At 43.7% G+C, this 18,493-nt stretch overlaps 1 protein-coding gene across 1 annotated transcript in view; it reads right to left on the reverse strand.

Annotated features, from left to right (window-relative positions):
* Nucleotides 1-18,493, reverse strand: part of rbm20 (RNA binding motif protein 20) — a 38,370-nt gene that overhangs the window by 6,261 nt on the left and 13,616 nt on the right. The window contains 4 exon segments of the mRNA XM_030351349.1: nucleotides 4,967-5,067; nucleotides 6,093-6,205; nucleotides 6,579-6,643; nucleotides 7,421-8,534. Coding sequence (XP_030207209.1) covers nucleotides 4,967-5,067; nucleotides 6,093-6,205; nucleotides 6,579-6,643; nucleotides 7,421-8,534 — 1,393 coding nt within the window.

The raw sequence follows: 18,493 nt of genomic DNA on the forward strand, positions 1-18,493 counted from the left end.
GCCCAAGAGAGACTGAGCACAGGAAGGAACTGGATGGAACTGCAGCGAGTTATTCACCGTGATTGAAAATAAACAATCGCAAGTTGTATAAATTGGTGGTGCATATTTTTGCAGTTAATGCTCTGCATTAGCTGATATTGAGCAATTCAATATGTGTATTATATGACTTCACAAAACAAAATAAGAGATAACAGTGTTGACCATGCAACCAAAGACACTATGTCATTCATTTCCAGAAGTGGGGGAAAGAATAGCCCAGGCAGCGTTATCATTCCCGTAACCCCAATTGAAAGATAACCTCTCAACGTCTGACTGAAAAATCAGGCTGGAAACAACGCATATAGATTGTGGCCAGCCAGACGGACATTAACAGCTTCAGATAGGGGGAGTTATATTGAGTGATGAGGATTATATTAAAGGCTCTTTCCTTACCATAACACAAGAGAAAGGGCGCCATGGATTGAGACCATTAAACAGCTCTAGGAATAGGCTGTCGACGATACCACCTCACAACATTGGATTGGATGGTAGTCTGGCCCAGCGGTGGCTGCACCCGCTGTGGTTTGGCTTGAGAACCCCTTGGATCCAGGCTTGTTCGTGGCTTTACAGCCAGGCCCCTGCTGCTTGAACACGGCCATCAGGCTTGGCCGCTCCCGGGAGCAAATGGTGTTAATCTCAACACCTGGTTTGACCACTTCATCCAACATTTCACTGCAGCTGAGATTGTAGTGCAAAATGACACTGTATATTTTGCGTGATTCGAAATCTATGCATTGCCTTTTATGAGAGTTTGAGAGTAACGCTTTGTTATTTTGAGAAACTAGCATAACTAAGGATGTAAATAACAAGTATTTTGAAACCAGTCAGCAAAATGTGTCCTGTTATATGGTAGCATAACAGGACACCATTTTTACTGCGCTGAAGCCAAGCTAAAAACAAAACACGTTGGAATAACAAACAAGAGTGTATGACAAGTGATAATCGCCAATATATTGCATGTATATTTGTTGCCATCAACAGCTGGTGTAACACGTATCGTATTTTGATTGCCTTTTCATAATCACTAGTGATAATTTGCAATTATACACACTGCTTGTGTGAACAAAAAAAGGTTTATCGGTTTGTGTGAACTGAAATTAATTTGGTTTGTCAAAATCAAACAATAAGTTTCTCTTTGTAAGGCAAGGCAAGGCAACTTTAATTATATAGCACTTTTCATACACAAGGCAGACTCAAAGTGCTTCACATATAAACATTGTCATACAATAAAATAAAATAAAAGGTAAGTAAAAGAAAAACATATGCAAAAAATAGAAGTTAAGGCATTTTAGTATTAAAATAGAAAATAAAGGCAAAGTTAAAAAAGCTTTTTTAGAAAGTGCAATGTATTTAAGATTTAGCAGAAAGCTATAGCAAACATAAAAGTCTTCAGTCTTGTTTTAAAGGTGCTCAAAGTTGGGGCAAGTCTTAAATCCTCTGGGAGTTTGGGAGTAAGGGACTTTTAACACAGTACTTTTAGTACATATTTATGTATCAACCTTTCGACTCAAACCTCAACCCTGCTTTGATTTTCCTTCCCTGAATTTAACCGACCGCATCCAGGCGGACGGCCGGGGAGTGCTGAGGGACCGAGTCGTGTTTGTTGTTGAAAAGTGGTGATCCGAGTTTGGTGGATCCCAACGGGCAGATGGTCTGGTCCATTTCACAGATTCTCTAAACGCTCCTGCAGCGGGAAGCCTGCACCCCGGAGCCCCGGATCACCTTTCTGCCCCGCTTACCCTGCTTACCCTGCCGAAACCTAACACCCATCCAGCCCGGGAGGGGTAGGATGGGGGCGCTTTGGGCGTACGGGGGCGTGAGCCTCTGCTTCCATCAGTAAGCCATGTGTTTATTTCTCTTGTGCTTCATGGCTCTCCATGAGATATTCTGTTAGGTAGGGGGGAGTTTGCCACTGAACACTACTAGTTTGTGTGTGTGTGTGTGTGTGTGTGTGTGTGTGTGTGTGTGTGTGTGTGTGTGTGTGTGTGTGTGTGTGTGTGTGTGTGTGTGTGTGTGTGTGTGTGTACGTGTGTATTCAATGTCTGCTTGTTTGTTTGTATGTGCACACATGTTAATGTTTGCATGTGTGTGTGTCTGTTTATTGTTGTACGTGTGTGGGTGTGTGTGTGTGTGTGTGTATGTGTGTTTATTGTTGTACGTGTGTGTGTGTGTGTGTGTGTGTGTGTGTGTGTGTGTGTGTGTGTGTGTGTGTGTGTTAGTGTGTGTGTGTGTGTGTGTGTGTGTGTGTTAGTGTGTGTGTGTGTGTGTGTGTGTGTGTGTGTGTGTGTGTGTGTGTGTGTGTGTGTGTGTGTGTGTGTGTGTGTGTGTGTGTGTGTGTGTGTGTGTTCGCTCTTTGATAGCCAGAACAACAGTTAAAACCCCACCTGCTGGGCTCAGACAGGTGTGTGTTTATAGCTTGCTAACATTAGTCCACGTAGCAGAACAAAATAAGTGGTTCCTACTGTGGGTGGAAACAGTGACTGTGGGAGTCCCAATGGCCATTTTGAGATATTCCTTAATGGAGAGAAAAGTACTATTGCCCAAAACAATAGAAAGATGAACAGAAGATTGGAATAGATGTGTTTACATACTTACCGTACTTACAATTTTGATATGAACAAAAAATACATATATACTGTATATATTTTTGGGTTTTGTACTAATGACTACTGATCTACTCAGTGATTCACTCAAACGTTCGGCCGAATAAAATATTGTGTAGCTACTTTAAACCTTGGGTATGCAATTTGGAGAAACAAGCCGGTGGGAGCCAGATTTTGAAAGTAGCCAACCAAAAACACCCCATCCCTCCCGTCAGGCCTCCGTCCAAAGCCCACCAAAATGCATGACTAGCCCGCTAGCTTTAGCAACAGGTCTGCCTAGTGTCGTGGAAGCCTCAGCTCATGCACAGTGATTGACCGGTCCGAGCGGGCGCAGGTGGCCCACCCAGCTAGACAGACAGGTAGGCCATCCAATAATTTTATCCAGGCTTCATGAAATGATTCGACAGGCTTATAAGAGTCGGCAACAGCTGCAGATTCTAGATCATTCCCTTGTTTTTGTCTGAGCATTTGATTCATGGAATGCTGTAGGGATGGAAAGAGAATTTCACCAAATATGACAAATAAAGAATATATTACTTATGCTAGCTGTAATTTGCGTGCTGGACATAATTATGAATATTGTCCGATAACACGAGAAGCAAAGTGTGAGTGAGTTAATGAGTGAGTGAGTGTGCGAGTGTGTGAGTTTGTGTGTGTGTGAGTATGTAGGTGAGTGAGTCTATCAGAGTGGCCTTCAATATTCTACAGTAAATCTACGATTTTTAAGATGCGTCGGTCCAAGAACAAGATCGAAACCATGCATAGATGCGTAGTCTGAGTGCAACAGCATGGCAAGCGCATCGGAGGCAAGCGCCCTCTCCTCTCGGTCAGCTGTGGCGCATCACCCCAACGCGCTCGCACCAACCGTCAACTGGGTTTTACTTTTCAGCCCAGCAGACGGCTAGCAGCAGCTGCTGGTTTTCAGCCCATGTCGGGGGGGCAGACGCACAGACGCTAAAGCAATCTGCGGCAGCCTGGGAGGGGGTGACTAGTGAGTGGAGACTGAGGGGTGTGCCTCGGGGAATACGCTAAATTAATTGCGGAAAAGAGGCTGTGACTGTTTACTTTCACTCGTGGGGACACTTTGGGAGGGGATTGGGGGGGGTCAGCCATTAAACAAGTAGAAGAGATTTGTGAAACAATGGCCGTACTAACTGATTGCCAAGAGCTGTGACTACTAATTATTGCACTTGTTTGGTTGTATATCCCTTTATCCCCTGTGCTTGTAAAACTGTAATGTTCTCTTGAAACTATTTTCCTCTTTTACTAAGGGGTAAGGGGCTGGATAATTAAACAATTGCAAATGAAGAAATGTACTAAACAATGGCATTATTATCAGCCTATTATCAGACTGCTTTTTTCTTCTCTGTCTCTACAGTGAATCCGTTTAAATCCAACTTCACATATCAATTATGCAACTGAACCAACACTAACAGTCCATTTGTGATATCTGGTTCGAAGGGAAACGGCAAAGAAGTGTTGTGTGAGTGTTGCGTTGAGATCCAGCAGCTGTCTACCGCCCATACCCCTGTCCACTTGTCCACATCTGCTACTCAAACATTGCCCCATTACAATGTACTAACCTATACACTTTCTACTTAAAGGGCCCCTGTGTTAGACTAGTCTAGTAATGCTAACCGACCACAATGAGTCTGACTGCTGAAATCATTTTTAACCTGCTGATCGCAACTACAAGCTGAAATAAAAAAAAATCGTGGACAATACTAATATACAGAAAACAGGGAAACTCCTCAACTGATAATAGGAAATGAAGAGCGAAAATAATGATAATTTTGCAGTATCATTCTGGAGAACCTTATAGTAAAGAAAAAAAAAAACTAGGTCGGAAGAAATATTAAGGAATTATTAATCTATAAATCTAATATGGAATATATTGTAACTGATGTCATTGAATATTACTACTATTAGTACATCGCAATATGTATGTGTATGCAAATGGGATGTGTTAATGTGGTAATTATGTTGCATAAATCCAAACACAATTGTGTTCACTAGTGAGAACCACAACACGCTGCTTGTTACTTTTGCTCAGTTTCTCCCTCATTGAAAAGTGAAACAGTGGACATATAGGAGTCAATTAGTAGATATGATGAGCGTAACAAGATTCAACCCATTACCAGCTTAGGTCAGAAAACATTCCCATTCAGTCTGTCACATTAGACTGGGCCCAATGAGCCTCTGTGTGTTTGGGGCTACGTGGTATCATCTACGATGTACCCCATAATCTATCAGGAAAAAGGATTTACATCTAGAGGAAAAACCTTGTTAAATCAGCAGTGTAAGCAGCCAAACATTTGTCTGACCTTTGCCTCCGGCTGGTGTAAGGTAAATCCGACGGCTGCCATAGGGTAACTCTTCATTCCTGCAGCTGGTAAGTAGGGCAAATTGGTGCCTGAGGACACATCTATAGATAGAACATAAATGAAGTGTAAAAATAAATATACATGTAAAAATATGAAACCGGATTGTAACAGAGAGCACAAACAGTCACATTTGTTTTTAAATGCTGAACGCTATGAAGTTACAGATATGATATGAAGATAAAGATTACAAATTAAGCCAGAGCTGAAACAGTCAGGAAAATATATGATGGATAAAAAAAAATACAAAAAAACGTACATTCGGAAAATTAATTTCAAACCCCTAACAAAAATAAATATATATTGGATGAAAACACAAATCGGACAATGAAGGGATATTTTAAAAAAAATGAACTGAAACAGAGTACAGATTAAATGTTCTCATTAAATCAGTTTCATAAAGCGATCGCTGACATAGGGAGGCTGATTTGTTCAGGGGGATCATGTCTTAACTCAGACGCCCCCATAGCAAAGGCTGAACTCCTTTTCGTTTCGCCTGGACATGGGAACCGACTGTGTCCAAGTATCTGGGCTAAATGTACAGGGCCATGGCCATGAAGGGTCTGACGTCTTTATGGGATACACAGCAACTATTGTTTTGAGACTCAAGTCAAAGTGTTAAAAGAATCAAACCATAATGTGTTATATGTAACAAGTAAGCTTCTAATCTGACCATGGCATTGAGCTAGGAAGCATTGTAGGACTCACAACCAGACAAAGAAACCCCCAATACTGTGAAGAATGTAGGATTCATGTTCAATATATACACATTTTAGATAATTTAAAATAATAGCATTTACAGGCAACGAGGCAAACACTGTATCCAAAAACCTTCAAAAGTTTGTTCCTATTCAACCTTCAACTTCATCCCAATAGGACAATAATGGCTCTCACAAATAAACATTATCATCAACTTAATTCTCAGTGTTTAATTGGGAGAACCCACTGTCTACAGAGACCCCCTGACCCACATAGCTGCTGTCTAAAAACAAACAGCGTCTGCCACATTGTCAGGGGAACAAGGAATCTTTCAGAGAATCACGGATGTGGGCGGCTGGGGTGAGCCTACCTTGACCGGGGGCAGAGTAGACCATTGAGTTATTGACCGCCGTGTTCAGAGCTCCGTTGGACGCGCCGCTGACTGTGTAGTGCTCAGCTCCGGAAGCTAGCCCCGCCGCGCTGCTGGGAGCCGCAGGAGGGATGATTATTTTAGCCGCCACTCGCATTCTGTGACACAGCTCATGTTCACGGCAGCCGCGACAAATACGCTTAAAACGGCGAGGGTAGTGAGATATTTTGAACTACCTTCAAAAACTTTATAAATGCTTAGAAATCGTCACCATGCAAGTCAATGAGAAACCACTGCTGTTCCGAGGTGTTCCTGATAGGAAAACCCGCTGTCTGTGTGTCCACAACATCCTATAAATAAAGGTGAAAGCATGCGGCGCATACGTCTTCAGCTGTCAGTGGGGCTGAAGCCCGGACAAGGCTTGACATTTTGTGCACACCACAAAGCTTTGTGTTGTGTGGCCTGGATTGTTTGAGCTGAACTCACCCCTCAGTGGCGTACAGAGAACGGTTCTGCAGGTGGAGCTTTCCCTTCACGTGCTGATCCCAGTCCTGAGAAACACACAACAACGAACGCACACACGCACACACACACCGCGACACACAGAGTCAGCCCGGCTCGGGTACCGTTTTGTAATGCCTCCTCCCTCCCACACTTCGCTACATTCCCCTTGGATAAGCTCATGGTCGAGGGAGAATTAAAGAGACCATAAGAGAGAGAGCGGGCTACTGTAGTCTTATCACAGAGCCAGACTAATAATCTATTCTTGACGAAGACATGGGCATTGTCATGGTACTGCAAATAGTCTTTGTCATATTATTCTAATAGTATGTCCTTTTTCTACGCAGTTTGTCAACTGATTTTTAAACTTGATTTATATGTTATAGTTTAAGTGCCGCCATGTCAATAACTTCCACAATACTCTTCCTTTGTATTCTTAAGCGTAATGCCAAGAGTGGTAGGAAGTTGGTAGACGATTACAGCCTTTCCCTTCACCATTTCATTTTGTTTTAGCATAGTGTGTCGAAGTGTCCTATATTTGTACAGCTGGTAATCAAAATGAATATTGTTAAACTTGGAGATGCATGAATGCTCTCCCTTGAAATTAATGTGTTTGATATGCCCCACCATACATCTGTACGCAATGAATGTAATGATCCAGGACCTTACAGCATATTGAATTAAGGATTTTTTTTTACCTCAGAAGTTATCTGGTACAAACATTGTTTCTTTCTACTTTTGCATTTAAATCCATAACAAGTTACTCTATCCATTTTAACGAGGTGAGCTTTGCTCATGCAACATCTCACCCGGTCCCTTTCACCCACCTTGAGGTTGTAGACCTTCTTCTCACAGATGGTGCACTGGTGTGGCAGATGGGAAGGAATGGTCCCGAGGTAATCATTGACCTGATGCGACTGAAGGGCTCTGGCCCCCCCAGACAGTGGATCCTCCCCGCCCTGCATCGGTGGGAAGCCCATAAACCCCTGAGGTCCACTTGGGAACGCGGCGCCCGCCCCTCCTGTGGTGAACTTTGGGTCCAAGGTAGGCTCCTCTGGATTGTACAGGTCAGCTCGGGAACGGGTCGGCTGCCCGGATGAATTCCACCCTTTGGCGTTGGCGGACGTGTCCATCTTCCCGGTGTGGCACAGGTTGCCGGCGTTTCCCTTCCAAGGCTCCTTAAGTCCGGCGCCGGGATAAGAACCGACCTTCTGTTCACCGCCGCAAAACCCAGACTGTTGTCCCTGCATCTCCTGGCCGTAGTACTCTCGGTGGAACCCGCCGTTGTTTGCGATTTTCGCCTGGGTGTTTGTGGACGTGTACTGCCCGTCCCCGGCCTTACTCGTGGCTATGGACGTCCCGCCCTGGAAGCCCCCGTACTGCATGCGCCTGTCCGTGTCGGCAGGGTACCCCGTCTTCTTGCCGTAGTCCCCCCCACCCTGTTGGCCCATGGCTGAGCCCCCGCCGTAGTTGTTCATACCCACGTTCCCGAGGTTCTGGGTGAAGGCTCCCCCCACCAGTGCCCCCAGCGCCGAGTTAGAATTGGGGAAGCCCAGGCCCCCGTTCGGGAAGGCCCCTTGGGGGTTCCCCACCATGGCGGATGAGCGGAGCTGATTCAACAGGGGCTGGGACATGGCCACATTGGACAGGACCTGGTTCAGGACCGTGGCGGCAGAGGCAGCACTGGCAGCGCTGGCTGCGTTGCCTCCCACGCCGCCCTGGGCCAACTTAAGGCGGTGGAGGGTGAGCTGGGCCTGCAGTTGAGCAAGCTGGAGGCCGGCGGGGCTCAGGAAGAGCTGCTGGTTCTGCTGGTTCGGCTGGTTCTGATGTAGTCCGGCCTGCCCGGCTTGACCCGGCTGCCCAGTCTGACCAATACCAGCAGGCGGCAGGCTGTCGAAGAACGCTCCTTTCTGGTTGTTGACGTTGTTGGCTGGATTGCCACTGTGAACAGAGGAGCAATCGGATACTTAATAATGGAAATGAGTGCATTGGACATTTTCGTTTTTTGTGACCACCAAATACGGTTTTCCGGATCCACCGGTCCAAGAAAACATAGAGAAAGCAAACAACTCACTTCCATTACTAGCTTGTTATTTAATTTGAAAATAATCAACAATAACTTGCAAAAGATTTCACCATGGGCTAAGTGAATTGCCTTGGCTAAACATATAATGGCGGGTTGAAAAAAATAAAAACCTTCAATAATTTTCCTTTGAAAGAAAACAGAGATGGACTCGGATGTGATGCAGACCTGATCAAGTAATGACAACATGTCTTCCCTCAATTCGGGCTAACCAATACCTTTGAAATTCAGAGCGGACTGCAGATTGTGGAAGAACTAAAAATGCATCCTAGGTCCATAATTCTTTAAAATTCTGAATTATGCAGACCAGGCTAAAGCAACAAGCACATTAGCTAGCTATACGGTGGACATCATCTGCCTAGCCAAATTGTAGCATCGGTTGGTTGAGAGTCTCTTGACTCCAGAGCAGCACCTGTGCTCTGACCCTGGTTGACTGGTGTGTCGCTTCAGTTTCTGATGAATGCCCTCACATGACTTCTAAACTTAGGCCCCTCCACTATTAATCACATCATCCATGTGAAGCCCCTGACATTGCCCTGCCCGAACTACTGCCCAGGCTGGCTCGGTTGGCATCCTGAGTCCCAGAGGAACCAAATGAATTCGACCGTATAACATTTTGAGGGGAAGTAACTGACACATATATGTCGCATCCGTGTTGTTGTGCAAACATTGCTGACTGGGTAGAGCCTGTCACGTTGGTTTTTGACAAGGGAAGTGGAGGTTGAACTACAATGTGGATGGAACAGAAATCAATGACACTTAGGGGAATGTGTGCCACTGAATACCGTAGCGGATTAGCGCCATAGGGGCAGTGTGCCGGTTGGGTTATAGTCTAGTGTCATGGTCTGACAGTAAAGTTTGCACATCATAAAAAGCATGTTAGTAATGTCTCTCATACATCTGCTACAAAAAATGCATTCAAATGTAACATGAATTCGGGAATAATTACGATAAAATAGTTGTAGGTGTTTATTTTGTCGCCATTGTGCACATTAACAGCTAACAAAAGATAACACTATTTGGTATTTGAACCAGTATTATTCTTACCAAAGATTGCCTGACTATAGCTGCACCTTTCAATAAAGTGTCCTGCTCTGCACCTATCCCATACATATGATTTACAAGCTGTCTGGTTGCATTGTAAACACTATAAATAGACAGATAATACATCTCCATCACTTACAAAAGACGGACCAGAAGCTTTTTCAGGAGAGTAATACTTGCCACTCACACATTACACAGAAAACATTATTTTTTAATCATTATGTTACGATAGAATATTTGCACTATTATTTGAATCATATATTTGACATTTTTTCATGTTTGTTTAATATTATTATTACCAAACAATATATATTTTTTGTAAAGTTTTTTAGATAGTGAACACTGAATAGTGTGTGCGTGTGTGTGTGTGTGTGTGTGTGTGTGTGTGTGCGTGTGCGTGTGCGTGTGTGTGTGTGTGTGTATGAGAGAGAGCGATAGAGAGAGGGTGAGGGGAGGGAGGAAGAGATAGAGGGAGAAAGGGAGAGGGGAGAGAGAGAGGGGGCGAGAGAAAGAGGGGAGGGAGAAAGAGGGAGGGGGAGAGAAAGAAAAAGAGAGAAGAAAGAGAGAAAGAAATTAGACCGGATCGTTTGTTGAATCTGTTTGGTTGTCCTCTTACAGTTAAAGCCATAACGTCATGAACTGAACTCTTGGAAGGCCAGATTCTGCAGGGGGCATACCCTCTATAAACTGAAGAACCATGCTGATGGAGCTAAACTTCCCTAGTCTATGACGCTAAGCTATTAATACACACTTTCTGCTATCCCAACACATATGGCCTCTTGGAAAGGGAACAGTTGATACTCAAGATGTGTACCCCTGTGATGCGGACATTGGATGGATAGCTGTCAAGTCCAGTTATTTAGATTTTTGGAAGCAGACGGTGACAAACTGACTAACTCTAAACCAAAAATAAGTTTAAGGTTGTGCTAGACGCCTAAAAGATAAACATAGCTTTTACACAAGCAACTTTTTTATGTTTTTAAATGGTTAGGTCTAGGGAAACAAACAAAAAAATAGTAAAAATACAGAAAAAGAAAATACCTTTAACTAACAACGAATAAACTCTGTTATATCAAAATACTTGGCTGAAATAATTGTTCACTAAATAGAACTACATTGACATGATAGTCAATTCTAACCTACGTAATCCTCCACTTTAAATGGATTGATTCTCAGTGCACTAAGAACTCTTCACCTGTGGCATTTTTATAGAACAGTATTATCATAATACATTATTATTAATATAATTATTAAACAACCGGTTGCAAATGTGTTCATCTTTTATATGGATTACATATAACGAAAAAACTGCACACAATTGATAAACAACAATGACAGGAAAAGTTTAAAATAAAGAACATTTTGAAACTAATTTGAAACTATTGAAATATTAAAATAAATATGGCTGAAATTTTTTTAAATCGATCCAAACATTTTGTTGATCAAATAACCTAAACATTTAATTCATGGGGCTCTGACAAATCAAATATTCCGAATGGAATTCTATATATTAATATATTAAAAAATATTCAATTAATTATTAATATTGAAGGATGACTAAATACATATTTATCATTTAATTGACTTAATTAAGAAAACATATTTAGTTTTAACTACAAATGTTATATAATCACAAATAAAAGTAAACTACATCACATAATGTTCATGTGAAATGTGTCAATGGTTATATTATTTTCATAAATATTCTAACTATTGTATTTAATATAGCAATATAATATTATTTATAATAAAAACAAGCAATAGCATAGGGCATCAATTTAAATGATTTTATAAAAACCTACACATATGTATTTTTGCATATTTTACGTTCCTAAATACTGAAACTATTAGGCCTATACGTATTTATTTTGGGTAATAATGTATTTGTTTATTAATATAATTACAGTTATCTAGCCTATAACAAACATTTGCTCTGCCTCAACTATGACGTTATTATTATTGATTCCTAATTGATGATCAGCTACATCGTACCAAAATACGTTGGAGAATTCACACAAAATTATTAGACTAATGTCACCAGCACCGTGCCATTCCCAGTATGAGCTCAACTGGTGGCCCCTGTTGCACAGACAGCGCGTCGGCCAGCAAACGCACATTTGTCTCCATTGAAGCTCTCAACAAAGACAGGCCCAGCGATTGACTGCCTGATGAATGCCTTTGGGAAATGATAATAACGCTATCGGCTGTCAGCTTGCCTTGAATAGGTCCAGGCTAATAAAGGTGTGAATTCATTACAAATGATTAATGTTCTATTAAACTGCATAGCCATATACAGCATCCTAATAGGCTTCACATTGGAAATACTTCAGTCAAATGTACAAGTATAATTAGTCAAAGCCTATTAAGGTAAGTATAAACGTGTAGGCCTAGTTGTTTCGTTATGATTATATTTATGTATAGTCCTAGTTACATTTATAAACAAGGAAAAGCCACTTTTAAATAGTATCTAAAATAAAAAATTATTCAACACACAAAAATCTTTATGAACTTTTAAGGTTCACTGGGAGTGAGACCACGTGCACACTGCTCCTCCATTCACACTCCCGAGAGGAAAGATAAGAGACGACACAACAAGGTGCCAAGTGGGAATATTATAATAATATATCCACATGAATGACTGGAACAACTAATTAAAAGCAATGCCCTCAATCAGGAGAAAAAACAACTCTCCTCTCCCTGGGCGCCGAGCCGTCGATAAGTCTCACCCACACTGACACCGTCCAATCAGTTCAGTCGCTCTGGCAGCTCCGCGGAGAGCGATAAATCAGGGCTTTAATTGGACCTCCAGAACACCAAAACACCGGGAAATGCTTATCCTCCACCCACCCAAGCTTTTATTTCAACGAGAACGGTATGAACGCAGACCCGGAGATAAATAAAGTCAAATAAATCAAGACAAACCTTGAAAAGAAGATAGGCCTACAGGCGAAGCTGTAACTTGAAAGCTGGAAGGAGATCTCTGACGCTGCTCTACACTGATTCTCTGTAGTAGGCTACCCCTGTAGTTTGACCTCCGTCTAAAGGCTGAGGCATGCTATGACCTCCGTCTAAAAGGCTGAGGCATGCCGCCACCTCCCCCGGCCAGCAGCGTGGGCATGACAGCTTCTGCTAGCACGTAGCACAGGGGCTAGCGCTCCGTGCGACCGCCATGAGGAACCAACGTGATAAATGGTTTGCACGTGGGCATCAACAAAACGGCAATGTTTGAGTTTTTAGAAGTTAAAGGCACAACAGCAGTAAAGTATGCAATTTATGATTTAATGAATACATTTCAAATGAATAGGATTTATTTTTTATGATAAACAGCCATTTTTTTGTCGACAAATGAGGGTATAAAAACAAAGGATTTTGAAGACGATATAGGCCATTTATAACAACAGGCTAATATAAATCATATAGCCCATCTTTTTCATTTAACAATTCTAAACTTTAGGTCTACCAAGAACTATAATGCTTAAAATACAGTGAACAAACAAGGAGGAAATTGACCAAAAGAATCGAAAAAGCTCTGAAGCTTTTTGAATTGTTTTCTAATGGTCAGTTTTTAATTATTTTTTCAGAATGCGTTGTGTGTATTGACATTTTTATTATGATCTATAAGGGCCTACACTTAGAACCTGCTGTAGGCGTCACCTTATGTCTTATCTGTTTCTTTAGGCCACCCCAACACAGAGGTCGGCTTCCCAGACCCTGAGGTGTCACCGTGACCGGTTCGCACCCTATCCATCTGTTCGCGTATACCAGCGAGACGAAGTGGTGCTTTACGGTCTATTGTTTCAAAACGACTGGATAACTTGCAAAAAAAGAGGGCGAAAGCCATGTCAATTTGGACACGTCATGCTTTAAGTGTATTTCTACAGCCGACTGACTATGATATGTCTTTTCTAGCTTTCACAATTGTTTCATTCTAGTATTGAATATCCCAACGTTTTTTCCCTAACCCAAATCTAATTATGAATGATTAATGTAATGGCCTTCGTTAATGCTATATTCTATGGGCTGTGGTCAGCAATACTGGAACACAAGTTATATATTAAACTAGTGTATAATAACCCATAATGTGTGTGTGTGTGTGTGTGTGTGTGTGTGTGTGTGTGTGTGTGTGTGTGTGTGTGTGTGTGTGTGTGTGTGCGTGTGTGCGTGCGTGCGTGCGTGCGTGCGTGCCTGTGCGTGTGCGTATGTGTGTATGAGAGAGAGCGATAGAGAGAGGTTGAGGGGAGGGAGGAAGAGATAGAGGGAGAAAGGGAGAGGGGAGAGAGAGAGGGGGGTTATATATTAAACTATTGTATAATAACCCATAATAGATCCATGACGTAGGCCTCTCTTTGTGTACATAGCTTGCTCGCTAGGTGGTGCTGGTCACAGGAAGTCTAAAAGGCTTTTATGAGTTGACCATGGGATGGCAGTGGCACTGCACACACTTCTGATCGGTTCAGAGACAACTGTACGTGGGTTTAGGATTATTTATATTCACAGGCAGTCATTTTGTGATTAACTGATTATGTCATTGATATTTCAAGGATACAGAGCCTCTTCAGTAAGATATAATAATGCAGGAATATTTCATATATACTGTAACACAACTGTAGTAGTTACAACAAGAACAATGCTCATTATAAATGCGTACTTGCTGTTCTCTCACACACACACACACACACGCACACACACACACACACACACACGCACACGCACAAACCCACACACACAAACACACACACAAACTGGATTAAAAAAAGGAATCGGTCATTTGACCTATTCCTCTTCCCGGTACGGGATCAAGTACATTCCTAAAATGAAATATTCAGCCATTCCTGACACATCGCCCACCAGGGCCACCGACTAGGACGTCTCAACGGCATGAAGTCAGGGCCTTAGGGGTACACTCGCCCCAAATCCCATTTGGCACCCCCAGGCCGGGATGTGCAGGACTCAATGATTTATGACATGGGTGGAACCGGATAGGAACCGGTCTGTCCTTCTCCTCCCCCCCCCCCCCTCCCGCCCCCCTAACAACCACCACCAGCAACAGCACAACCCCCCCCCCCCCCCCCCGCCCGCCCCGACCCACACCACGCCCGCCCTAGTGGAAGTAGCGCTCTCATTAAGTCTCTAGTAAAAGAGATCCTATTCATACACGGGGGGATGTGTGGCTGCCATTTCGTTGTGATGTCATAACATCAGCTTCAGTGGGGTGGAGAGGGAGGGGGGCGAGGGGGGGGGGGGGGGGCATTCAAAGATGGACTTGACATCTCAAGTTCATCTTTGATCAGATGCCAGATCACTGCATCAGCTCCAGAGATGATAAGAATTTAACTTCAAATCTTTTCGGAAGAATGTTTGATGTCCCGGGAGTATTGAATATAATTATTGCTTTTGTTTTAATTTAAATGAATGAAACTACAGAAGAGACGATGAAGAGACGGAGACAGAGGGGAAGGTTTGAGGAGATGAAGGTTATAAGAATGGCTCAGAGTTGATTAAACCCGAGCAATAAATTCACAATCAGACCTGAGTTATGTTTAGAGGGAAATTTGATTTGAAACACCCACAACACCGGCACTAAACAAATGCAATTTCATAAAAGCTGTGCTGACCTTTAAAATATATTATATATTTCCCATTGCTTACATGATGCGCACGCACCCGCACCCACACGACACACACACACACCGACGCACACACACACGCACACTCGCACTCACACACACACAAACACAGAAGCTGTCAATGATCTTGTTTCAACCCTTAGGAAGGTGTCACATGGGATGGCAGGGTCACGACAGAACATGGAGGTCAAATGGAACGTTCTGGCAAGGCAGCTGCCCTACGACCTCAGTACGTTGAAAGCATCCCGCTCCCACAGGAAACACCACAACCAGGGCTTTACAACTCTGCTGGCGCTAGCAGTCTGAGGCTACATCTGCTCTCTGCGGCTGGCGAAATCAGAAAAAAACCAAAGCAAGCTAAAAACCAGTTACAAGCAGTCTTACACCACTTACACTCCCCACTTAGGCACTTATTCCTCTCGAAATGTAATGGTTTTTAAATATTCTTTAAAAAACAAGCAAACCAGAACAACTGTTTTCCCAAGGCCTCCCCCAGACATGCGATCCACATGCGAAGGCCTTAATAGTCCTACTAGCGTTATTCCAAGTGTCACTGGTCAGGGGAGAATAATAGTTTTTGATTGAACTGATCAGGCTGGCAGTTGAGTGACTGAGAACGAAGATGCACGGCTACGATGTACGAAGATGTACCTGATGTTCTATTAATAATCTGTGTTTGCCTCTCTAGTCTGGGGCCAGCAGGCGCTCCCCGACACAGCATCACGAGCCTCTCTCCTGTGGCCCCGCACGGGGGACGGCATTAGAGGGATTTTAAAGCGCTGAGTGGCGACAGCAGCCAAGAAAAGCCTGGTCGCGTCGCGTCGCGGTGTCCACTGACATTGGGTGTCAAACCGACACCCCGTGTGCCCGTGGGGGGACCAGGTGATCGCGTTGTTGGAACCCCCCCCCCCCCCCCCCCCCCCGTCAACAATCTGGCGCAGGGGGTCCATCAGCACCTATAGTATAGGGGCCCAGGATTTGGTGCTACGGCCCTGGTCGCACTCAACTATTGTTCTTAAGTTTTATTAGGGACTACAATAATAGTACCTAATAAAACTTAAGAACAATATTTGAGCGGTGTAATAATATTATAATAAGCATAGTAATGTATTTGTATGGGCTTTTATGTCCCTCTTTTAAGGAGAGAACAGCAGGGTAGTTGAAGAAGAGGGGGGATGACATAGGACTGGAGTTGAGAATCGTACCTGAGTCGCTAAAAAGCGTCCTGACTACATGGTTAGCCGCTTGTGGGTTTGGGGTTAGGGTTAACCCTAGCCACCAAGCCGCCATAAAGTAAAACATGGTATCAATAAAACATCACATAGCCGTGCGTCTTGGTTCGACCCGATTGAAGTTCAATCAAAACTATTATTCCTCCTTGATGTCTTTGTAACTACATGCAAACCCCCTTTCCTTTAGTTTTACACTATGAAAATAAAGCAGAGTGAATGAGTCAGTGAGTGATGAGTGAGAGGGAGAGAAAGAGAGAGAGGGAACCAGAACGAGAGAGAGAGAGAAAGCGAGAGAGAGAGCGTCACAGTACCCAGCGTCAGAGGTGAACTAATGCACTGTGAGTGAGGGGATGAGAGGGTGAGGGATGGCTGGGTGAGGGCTGGATGGGTGAGGGGTGGATGGGTGAGGGAGGACTGTGGCAGCTTCGACAGCTGATCCCGTCCGGCCTTTTCTCTCGTTGCTCCGTCAGTCTTATTTATAGCCCCTGGGTCAAAGCGCATGCATTTACCCTTCATTGGCTGCTGCTACTCGGTCTATAATTGTGTTACAAAAGGTTCAGCTCCTAAAACAATAAACTCAGAGGTTCCCCAGTATCTTTCCTTCGGTATCTCCACCGACCTCTTGGGTGTATCTAAAACGATGACTACAAACTTCATGGAGCATTTCAGTCTTCCAACCCAGACAGCAACAGAAGGGCTATATTAGCCAATGATTCATTATATTTACCCAGGATCCTCTCCCCTCACACACCCCTTCGCCCCCTTCCCTCCCCTATTTCTCCCCCTCTCTCACATCTTACCTCACACCGACACCCCTCCATCAAAAAAGACCGGCGAGTGTTGCATATTACCATCCGTCAGCACACACATGCCTCGGAATGCCATTCCTACGTCACAGGACCCCGTAGCAGCCCCCGGCCTCCGTCAGCCAATGGCAGGGCTCGCTCCGTCCCTGACACCATCCTTTTTTAAACTGAAACGCCACGCTTACCGGATTTTCACTTGATATAACGTTTCATATGTAAACCGTTGCACAACCCCATACCCATAAACCATTAATACACATTGAAGGGAGCAATGCAAACTTTGACATTTAAGGATGACCATCTTATTCCCTGCATGCATACCCATCACACCTATACATATCTTCCCATAAAAAAAAAAAAGTATAAATATATATCCCATATTACTCAATTGTATTAGTAATATGGCGTAGGTTTAAGGCTACAGCAGTACGTTGAGGCGTAACATGCTTGACAAACACCAACACACACCGGACAAGCAGGTGAGGGTGTGGTCACGTCTTGCCTTCAGGGAACCGACGTGCAGCAGCCGGACTCTGGAAAAGCTGCGGGTGCGAATCCCAACACAAGGACGACAGAGGGGGAAGCGAACGATTACAGCAGCAGCTGCCCCGAGCACGGAGACACGCAATGACAAACGGCGCAAGGAGAGACCCAGGAGAGTGTTAGGGGGAGAAAGTGGGTGAGCACACATACACACACACACACACACACACACACACACCCCCCGCAGCGGAGCACCAAATCCCCCTCAAAGCCAGTGGACAGAATGCGTTGGCCATGCCGTGACGACTGCCAGCGCGCTGGCCTGCGGACATTGTGCTGAGTCATGCTCTCTCTCTCTCTCTGCTTGTCCTTCAGCGTGATGCCTTCAGTTGATTCATTAGTGGTCAGGTTATGGTTTCTGTTGTTGGAGTTGAAATTGTGTGAAATTGGAAGTGTTGAAATGTTTGAGAGAACTGACTGAAATTGTACGAAATGTAAACAAAATATTTGCGTGAATACAAACATTTAATAAGAATAATTAATAACTCAGTTTTTTCTTGACCCGTCAGAAGATATCTTGTTTTAATTCGAGGATCAGCCTCAACCCAAAGACATGCTAATCTGA

The sequence above is a fragment of the Gadus morhua genome, chromosome 3 (genome assembly GCF_902167405.1).
Source record: "Gadus morhua chromosome 3, gadMor3.0, whole genome shotgun sequence".
Taxonomy (NCBI): Eukaryota; Metazoa; Chordata; class Actinopteri; order Gadiformes; family Gadidae; genus Gadus; species Gadus morhua.